Source organism: Pocillopora verrucosa, chromosome 12, assembly GCF_036669915.1.
Source record: "Pocillopora verrucosa isolate sample1 chromosome 12, ASM3666991v2, whole genome shotgun sequence".
Taxonomy (NCBI): domain Eukaryota; kingdom Metazoa; phylum Cnidaria; class Anthozoa; order Scleractinia; family Pocilloporidae; genus Pocillopora; species Pocillopora verrucosa.
The window spans coordinates 895,911-904,854 of NC_089323.1; the positions used below are offsets into that span (position 1 = coordinate 895,911).

An 8,944-nucleotide genomic window follows, 5' to 3' on the forward strand; every position below is an offset into this window, starting at 1 on the left:
TGGGACGAATGTTTACCCGCTGACCAAAGTTTTGCTCGCTCAAAAAGAGAAGATGGCGGACAACTCAGAAGAGAAGATGGCGAACAACTCAGAGCGAGATACAGACATTAGCTTCGGTGGAAGCTGATTTGTTATGAGTATGCTGATTAGAAAATGGATTGAGAAATGGAGAAGTTACAGATATCGATTTGTACCTTGGATCGCCTTGAATTTAAGGAAAAGGTGTGATTTTACATGATTGAATATAAACATTATTTTTACCGTGACTTGACGCCACCCCAATCCCTCTCCCCTGTACGTTACGCTACTCCTTCTCTGCCCCGCCCGGCTTAGGCCGGGTGTGTTTACTTTTGCAATGGTTGTCAGTCACTTTACTTGGTTCTTGCAAATATGTCTAAGATATAACTCCCATGAATTATCTCTTGCCCGTCAGATTGGATCAATATTTGAGCAACTGTTCACCTACCCCTCCCCTAGCTAGCCCAGCAACAGTCAACTGATAAAAAGTTAGGGTTGATGTTGGGTTAGGGGATGGGTAGGTGTGTACTTTCTCAGATACGGACATTAATCCATGAGATCACTTAAGTTTGCATGGACCAGGAAATATTCGGTGGATGTACCATTTGTCAATTTCATGTTCTTCTATCATGAATTACAATTTTCGTCATAAATCTGTAGATTCTTAGTCTTCAGTGTCCTGAACTCTTCTTGTGACACATACTAGTCTTAATCACGCTTGTTGATGTTTGCTTGTTTGTTTGTTTCTGTCTATGTTTGGTTTTGAAACTAGAACAGTACGAGAGGTTGGTTCCACTGATCAGGACAAGACTGTTCCAGACACCAAAGTGATTGAGTCCCTTTTGACAGTCCTTCATGCTCTTCATGATATTGAGACGCAGTCTGCAAATGACAGGCATCAATCAGGAGTGATGTATAACACCTTAGGTTATGAGATTAAAAGACTTGAGAGCAGTATCCCTGGAGCTGGGAAAGGAGTTTTTGTCACTAAAGGAGACATCCCAGTAGGGAGTCTTGTGGCTTTATACCCAGGTAAATATTTACACTACTTTTGAAAACTTCTAGGATCTCCTAAACCTAATAAATACTCTGCCATCAATGTTTTTCTCCCTAGATGTTAGTTGTAATTCTCTTTACTATCTATGATAAATTTCTTATAAAGTTAGTTTTGAGAATTTGGTGTTGGATCTCATAGTAATCTCAGTTCTAGTTGATTTTCTTCTTTATTCTCATAACTTGTCTACTTGATTTTGTAGAGATATTAGGAGGAGAAATTGTGTTATGGTCACTCCTGAGAATGATCAGTTCACAATATAATGATGAATCATTTTGCTGTTCTTATTAACAGGGACAATTTATTGGCCATATGAACCAATCTTAATTCAGTCAGTTGGAAATCCTTTTGTCTTCCGTTGTATTGATGGAATACTTATTGATGGCAATGATAAAGGATTATCTAAAATGATCTACAGGTAATCAATGAAAAATGAATTGTGGCAACATTTTTATTCTTTTTAGAACTGATTTCTTTATATTAGTTAGTTAAAAAAAATGTGGACGCATAAAACATGGGAAAGGAATGCAGAGGTTGCAGTTGTTAGGGAAACAGCTGTGTCATTTTGCATTTTTCTTTGTACTATATGCATTTCTCCAACTCCATACTTTGCAATTACCCTCTTGGCTCCAATGATTAACAGCATGGAAGAGGTCATGTCTGAGACAATTATGTCATTTAAAAGCAACTTCACAGGTCCTGGAACAAGTGGTTCCATTCACTTCTATCATACCAGAGACTTGCTACAAGTCTTATACCAAAATTCGTGCAATTTTAAGGTAGCATATTAGTACTCGTGGAGGCGCGGTGGCCTCATGGTTAGTGCGCTTGACTCCGGATTGGGTGGTCCAGGTTCGAGCCCAGGCCAGGGTCATTGTGTTGTGTTCTTAGGCAAGACACTTTACTCTCACAGTGCTTCTCTTCACCCAGGTGTACAAATGGGTAACAGCAAATGTGCTGGGGGTAACCCTGCGATGGACTAGCATCCCATCCAAGGGGGAGTAGCAATACTCCTAACCGCTTCATGCTAAGAAAACCAGAGTCAAGCGCTGGCTCCATGGGCCACTTGGGCCCATATAAAGGCTTTTATATTAGTATTCAGCTGTCTGATTTTCTTGTTTAACTGTGAGTGTATGGGTAGGGTGTGGTTTGAGAACCCCTTTCCCCTATAAAGAATTCCTTGATCTGCTCTTGAGTTCTTGAGTTATTCTTTTGCTCCCTAAGGTCAAGTGCTAGAAGAGATCAAATTGGCCCATATTTACTATGTGATACCACTTGGCTTACAAACGATCCTCAAAACCCACTGGCTGTTGGACAGTACATCAATAACAGGACAAAAAACAAGCCAGCAAATGTGGCATACCAAGAAGTGGATATCCCTCTGCAAAGTGTTGCGCCAAAGCTGTGGAAATATCTTCCAAATGTTTGGTACAGTAGTGGTAATATTGCCGGTGAAAACTCGTTTCTTAGAATAATTGCATTGGTGTCTGTTTGTAAGATTTGTGAAGGAGATGAGGTGCTTTCCTCATATTTTACAGTGGTAAATTGACAAGGTGAAAAGTCACCTGACCTCCTTCCCATGTTGCCTCACATCATGCTGCTCCCAAGCTGAGAAGCCTTGCCCCCGAGTCTAGTCTTGTCACCCCTAAATGCATTGCATGGTAATAAAATTGGCGCAAAAATCATGTCATCAACAAAATACTTTCATTTCCTTAAAAACATGGCTGGTTTTGATTTTATTTTTCATTTATTTTTCATTTATTTTAAACTTTTAACCGTGCAAATCTACATTAAATTTATTTTCTCATATAATGGTGATTTAAGAGTAATTTATAAAACATCTGCTTTATGCAAGTAAACATTTCACACAAATTTTCGTAATCTCCTAAATTAAAAGTTAGTCATATATTACTATTTAGTTATATATTAGACCTCATGATAAAGTACAGAAAAAAAGTATAATGTTATCTTTCTAAATTTTAGCTTACGCATTTCTGGATTTTGTACCGAGAAAACCATTTGCTATTCTAAAATAAAATGAAAAGATGCAAAACCACGCTTTTAGGATAAAGGGTGAAAGTTTCTAAAGAAACTGTGTTGCTACGTCGGTGGGTGGTATTAATAGATAATAGATATAAAATGAGTTGGTGATGTAAATTGTCCACCTTTAAGAGTTTCTATGGCTGAATTTTCGAGCGTTAGCTGGTGAATTCCGCTCAGGTTGTCTAGACGTCATTCATCACTACCGACAACAGTCCTTCTCAAGACTATTCTGACCCGGACGATCAAGTTTCAAGAGGACGCTCTTCTCGTGCCATCTTTGATTCCGACGAAAAAGTCAAAGACACTTCCTCGTCTATTTCCTCGGTAAAGTCCAACTTCGAATGCGACGACCGCGGCGTGATCCAACTTCCCTGGTGGTTCACAGTCAAGGCGCGAAGGTTCTCTTTCGCTTCCTTGATGAATTCTGTCTTCTCCTCCGTTAGGATTGTGATTCGCTCGGGCCTGAATTTGTTCTCTGTGCTGGCGCTTTTTTTGAGTGCATCCCAAGACATGCAAAAGGAGATTAGTACAGACTGCTACAGCTGAAATGTCTATGGGACTTTCTTTTTGGATGACCTGAGCAAACAAGAAGTAAAGTGACGTAATACTTTCATAAGGGAAACTTTTCTTTTACAGCATTGTTACCTTTATAATAGGAGGTTAACCCTTTTACTCCCTAACATCAGTATGTACATTCTCCAAACTGTTCCCTATACTTTTCCTGAGATACTGACAAGGAGAATTTGTCTAACAATCAAGGGCGTCTTTCGTTTGTGATCATTTCCAATTTTCTTATGACCGTAATGTTCGATTCGGGGGTGGTATTGTAAGTATTTTAAAGGTAAACCTAGTTTTTGAATCATTAAACTGCTAATAGTGTTACTACCCGTTGCGGGTGATCTTTCTCGTTTCTTTCTTTCACACCTACAATGTTGCATTTACAAAGAACGCCATGATAGCAAATTGACTAGTGTCCTTCGCAGCCGTTCTCGGGGATGTCACACAACACGAGTGATAGAGTAGCGTGACAGATCAAATAATGAGTGCATAGAACTAGAAAACTCGCGTCACCTTCTCAATCTATCAAATGAAAACGGAAACCGGTGTGCAGTGAGTCCTAATCGGTTTCTTGTAGTATCTTCCTTTCTGGTCGACCTTTTGTAATTAGACTAAGTTGTTTCCACGAAATTCAATCGAAATGTCCCCTTAACCCTTTAATTCCCAAGATCTGATTGTTAATTCTCCCCTCTAGCTGCCGGACATTTTCTTGCAAATTAGTTATGAGAATTTGGTCTTAGATCAATATAACGACTTCTACCTGATACATTTGAGTAATCTCATTACCTGCTTGGTTGGATAGTGTTTGGATTTTGTGGGGAGAAGTTACATGCGAATCACTTCTGGGAGTTTAACGGTTACAAAAGATCGTTTACCTCTGTCATATTCTTCACCATAGCAAGGTCATATAACTGAGCCCGCGGTAGGTCATGATCACTTCCGCTCTCATCTGGGGAGGCATTTGTGGTCCTTTCACTCACTCTCGGTTCGTCCAGCGTTGAGTCAAGGCTATTGGTGTGCGCGAAAGAAGGAGTCTCGCACTGCGAAATTACAGGATTAAAGTTGTCAGAAACACCATCGCTTGTAAGGAAGACAATATCCCCGGTGTCAAGAGTTGTAAACGAGAAAGTGAGATTACGCAAGTCTGGGTTGTTGCCAACGCAGGGACCCAAGGATCCTCCAGGACAACGCATGTCTCTGCTTTCAATATCACAGTGTGAACCAAAAGTAACCTCTTGGACGCCTCTTTCCTTATTATAGGTGAATGCAAGACTATCACCAACATTTAACACACAGAGGCCCCATTTGTCAGAGTCTTTAAGTTGACAAACAACGGCTGCACAAAGAGTTGTCAACAATCCATCTCTTTTGAGGATAAATTCATGCGCACTTTTAAACGAGTTATAGAGAATCTCCATAATATCAAGAGTCGAATTCGCTGTACAAAGGTGCGTTTTTAGATACTGCAGACAGCCTGCCACCGCGCAACGAGCAGCCAGTCTTGACTTTTCACCCCAACTCACGCCATCAGCTAAGGCAAGAATGCAGCTGTTTTCTCTTGCAATCACGGCATAAACATCAGCCACAGGATCCCCCAAAAGTCCGCCTGAGACTGAATCATGGTGATACAGAGACTTCCCTTCGCCAAAGGCTCTTTGGCGCTCCTTGGATGTATTCAATTCCCATATTTTCTCGCAGCTATCTGCTGTCTCAAGGAGAATGCGTTTAACACCTTCATCTGGGCCTGTGGCTGCTTCACAAATGTTTTTCCTCATTGGCACCACTACGTGGCTCGGCAGATCGGAACGGTCAGTAATTCCCTTCCAATGCACAACACTTGGCGATGATATCATTTCTGTTACAGACAAGAAGCGGAGAAGGGAATCAATTATGTAATGTCTAGAGAAAGATGTTTTTCATCTTGTCACGAGCGTGGGACTAGGCTTAGAACCGGCTTACCATCTCTTCTGTTCTATTTACAAACATGACTCTGTCGACATTGCTGATCGTTTGTAAGCAGGACGCGTGTCATATGAACTTCGTAATAGACCTCGTAGAGTTTCAGTGGTAGAGTATCGGAGCGTGGGATCCAAAGGTCTGTGGTTCGATTCCTTATGGGGACCTAGAATTTTTTCCTTTGTCCCACGCTCGCGACAAGACGAAAAAAGATCTTCCTCTAGTTTTGTTTTGGTTACGGATTTTGGATTTCATCTTTAGAGGAAGCGTACTTGGCTTCGATCACTAACGGCATCTCTTTAGTTTAGTTACCTAGGGCATGCAAACGAGAAATCCGAAGCCTGGATATACGATTTGCTTCATAGTTGCAACTCTGTTTTATTTTCTCTGTCCAAAGCTCTTGATAAAACGAATTTAACATCTTTCTCATTCTTTTTCTTGTGGGACGAAGAAAAAATTCTGAATCCCCCATGAGAAATCGAACCTCCGACCTTCGGATTCCGCTCTCCGATGCTCTACCGCTGAGCCACAGAGACTCTGCAGTGAGCGAAGCTTATTACGAAGTTACTGGACCCCCTCAAATTACAGACGGGGGATCACCCCCGGGGGCAGGAAAAGCAGGGAGGACCTCTAGGACCTCAATGGAGGAGAACGCCTGGAGGCTGAGATTAGATCCAAGGACACGATATGAAATTGAACCCTGTGTCTGAAAATCTGTAGTGACGGCCTTAAGCTAAGTGCTGTATATTTTATGGCTTTTTACGTGCTGTATTTGGATTTCATCTGCAAAGGACGAGGCGAATATCCCTGTGTGACCCCCCCTCCCTCCCCTCCCTAACCTCTCCCCCTCCCCCACGGCGGCATGGGTTCGTTTGTGAAATTTTTCCAAGTTTTGAAATAAATTTTGGTCTGTTAGAAAATTTCGCTTTTATTCAAAACAAAGTTTTCTTAGCATGCAGTGTACTTTGCAGTTCTTTTCTTCTCTTCAGTATGGCATTTTAATTGGATCATTAAATTTTACTTTCATTTTCGCAAAATCCCCCTCATGAAAGTCGAGTTTCAACGAGTCTGCAATAACCTGCTGGTAATAGAGCATCCAGAAAACTCATCCTCGGCTCTATTGGGAACAACTCGCATTAAATTTCGTTTTTCTAATCATGCCTGTGTCACTTGCCATTTCATATCGTCTCTCAGTCAAAAGTGAAAATATGACTTAAAGTATTAATCCCTAAAATTATATTAGATAAAATGATATTTGCATGCCCGGAGCTTTTTCCATGACACAGAGTCAAGCTGGAGTCACCTTGAAACGCGCAGTGACATTAAATATGATCGAATTGAGAAACGTTAAGGAAGTCAGAGGAAATTATTCGGTGAAAATTAAAGAAAAGGAAATACATTTTACAGGAAAAATCATCGAGCCTGTTTGGGAAAAAGCATGAAGATTTGGAGGAGTGAAGATAAAACTGATAGCATCACGCTGACAATTAACTGAAAATGAAAATGATCTCCGCATTGATATTTGCGTTGTGAGCAATTTTAATTAATGCGTTATAGTGATTGTAGAAACACACGTAAAAACTAGTCAATGTAGAGATATTTTTCTAAGATACCTATGCGTGGTTTAGGGGAAATTTTAAAATAAAGCCAGAACGAAGCCAAGGTTACGAGTCACGAACTCTATTTCCAAAAGATTCCAAACCTGCTGTCTTGTAATATCCGTTCCTCCACTTTCGTATGCGATGTAAGGCAAATTTTTTATCTCAGCTGAAAGATAACGCACCTAAATCGCGTGTTCGTTTCGTTCCAGTCTGTCGCAGAGAAGACTGAGGTTTGCTTCTGTATTCTTCTCGTGACTACGTGCCTCAGCCGAGATCCCTGTAACTCGACACGAAACTTTAAGACAAAAGAATGATTTTGCTGTGTCGACTTCCTGTCACGAATCATCACGTCAAGCAGAAACTTTCGTGACCCTGAGAGAGGATAATACTGAAACGAAAACAAAAATTGTAAATATGCTATAACGTATGTTTATCTTTGGATGAAATCACAAGAAGCAACTTTTATCTTCGAAAATTACCTGCATTAAAGTTAATGCCACTCCACGCTTTTGACTTCCCGGCTAAGTTGGAAGTAACTTCCAATCTAAAACTTCCAACCTCAACAACGAGCAGGCCATTCTTTTGGCGAAGTCCGTCGCTCCAGTCATAAAAATTAGCGGGGAAAAAAAAAATTGACGTTAGCGCACCGCGCCAACTCAGGAGTGAGTTGCACGAAACATTATTTTTTTTTTGTAGAATCTTTTTTTTAACTCGCGCGACGGTCTTCGCCGAAAAGAAGGGAGTTCATGCAGTCTACGTTCAACCGATATCTGGAATTCTATCCTCCTTGTTCTCACCGTGGAAATTTCATTAAGCCTGTCATGAATAGCATTTAATTGACAGTTAATAAACCCTTTGAACCTTAAGTGATTAGCATCTAATTTCTCCTTACAAAATACCCTGAATAACACATCGAGATCACGAGAATTAAGGAAAATAATCACCAACTAAAGAGGCTTTTGATTGCTAAACAAATTCTCCTTGTCAGCACCTAAGGAAATGTATGACAACATTATAGAGAACATGAATACTGATCTTAGGGTGTAGAGGGTTAATGGAATTAAGCCAGGGAGCGTTCTGATGTTTATTTTGTCAGCTCTTATGAATAGAATTCTAATTGCCTTAAAAATGATCGAAACTTTGGTTATTCAAAATTAACTCTTTCAGTTACTGTGCGAAAACGCGATAATGGGCTCCTGGCTAAAAATAGTTCGCAGACTGTTTAGTAAACCGGCTGAAATAGTTATAAAGATGTGGAATTTAAATTGATTTTATTTTACTTTTTTAAAAAGATTTAACAGAATAATAACAATCATTTTTCTCTGATCTCCTTAACTAGGAACATATACAATTCACTTTAATTCTGTTTTAAAAAAAGGCAATCTGTTCTATTTATAAATACAACAGAAGTCTAAACACATGCAAATTGCTTCTTTTTTTTTTTTTTAAGAATAAAACTTAGAGTGCATCAAAGTACAGCTTTGGCCCAGATGGCTTGCACTTGTCTATCTCAGTCATGGGAATTCTGCCACGCCCTGTAGCCCTAAATGTCAACATAAAAACACTCAAACTAAGTAGAGCAAACTTCTAATCCAAATTAAAGGAATAACAGTGGCAATCACATTTTGTTGGTTGATGAGCAATGATTTCCATAATTCTAATGAAAACTGCAAGTGTATATTGATCACATTGCATGTCAAGTGTCAAGGCCATG

General features: G+C 40.0%; 2 protein-coding genes across 2 annotated transcripts; one reads left to right on the forward strand and one right to left on the reverse strand.

Moving 5' to 3' along the window:
• The first annotated feature begins 32 nt into the window (after positions 1-32).
• LOC131769598 (SET domain-containing protein 9) lies at positions 33-5,070 on the forward strand. Its single transcript, XM_059085322.2, has 4 exons — positions 33-222; positions 791-1,050; positions 1,367-1,490; positions 2,297-5,070. Exons 1-4 carry the CDS (start codon positions 134-136, stop codon positions 2,619-2,621), a joined length of 798 nt encoding a protein of 265 aa, XP_058941305.2. The 5' UTR covers positions 33-133; the 3' UTR covers positions 2,622-5,070.
• Positions 3,206-7,829, reverse strand: LOC131769597 (uncharacterized). The gene is made up of 4 exons (XM_059085321.2): positions 7,710-7,829; positions 7,332-7,618; positions 4,549-5,528; positions 3,206-3,691 (listed from the first exon to the last, which is right to left on the reverse strand). The coding sequence occupies exons 3-4, from the start codon at positions 5,524-5,526 to the stop codon at positions 3,365-3,367; spliced, it is 1,305 nt and encodes a 434-aa protein (XP_058941304.2). The 5' UTR covers positions 5,527-5,528; positions 7,332-7,618; positions 7,710-7,829; the 3' UTR covers positions 3,206-3,364.
• Positions 7,830-8,944: the final 1,115 nt, after the last annotated feature.

Bases quoted from the DNA above. Each gene is read 5' to 3' on its own strand.
- LOC131769598 (XM_059085322.2), top strand. From the start codon at position 134: ATGAGTATGCTGATTAGAAAATGGATTGAGAAATGGAGAAGTTACAGA. The intron at 223-790 runs GTGTGATTTTAC...TTTTGAAACTAG, and splicing joins GCCTTGAATTTAAGGAAAAG to AACAGTACGAGAGGTTGGTT. The intron at 1,491-2,296 runs GTAATCAATGAA...TTGCTCCCTAAG, and splicing joins TTATCTAAAATGATCTACAG to GTCAAGTGCTAGAAGAGATC.
- LOC131769597 (XM_059085321.2), bottom strand. From the start codon at position 5,526: ATGATATCATCGCCAAGTGTTGTGCATTGGAAGGGAATTACTGACCGT. The intron at 3,692-4,548 runs GTAAACGATCTT...TTGTTTGCTCAG, and splicing joins TGGTGAAGAATATGACAGAG to GTCATCCAAAAAGAAAGTCC.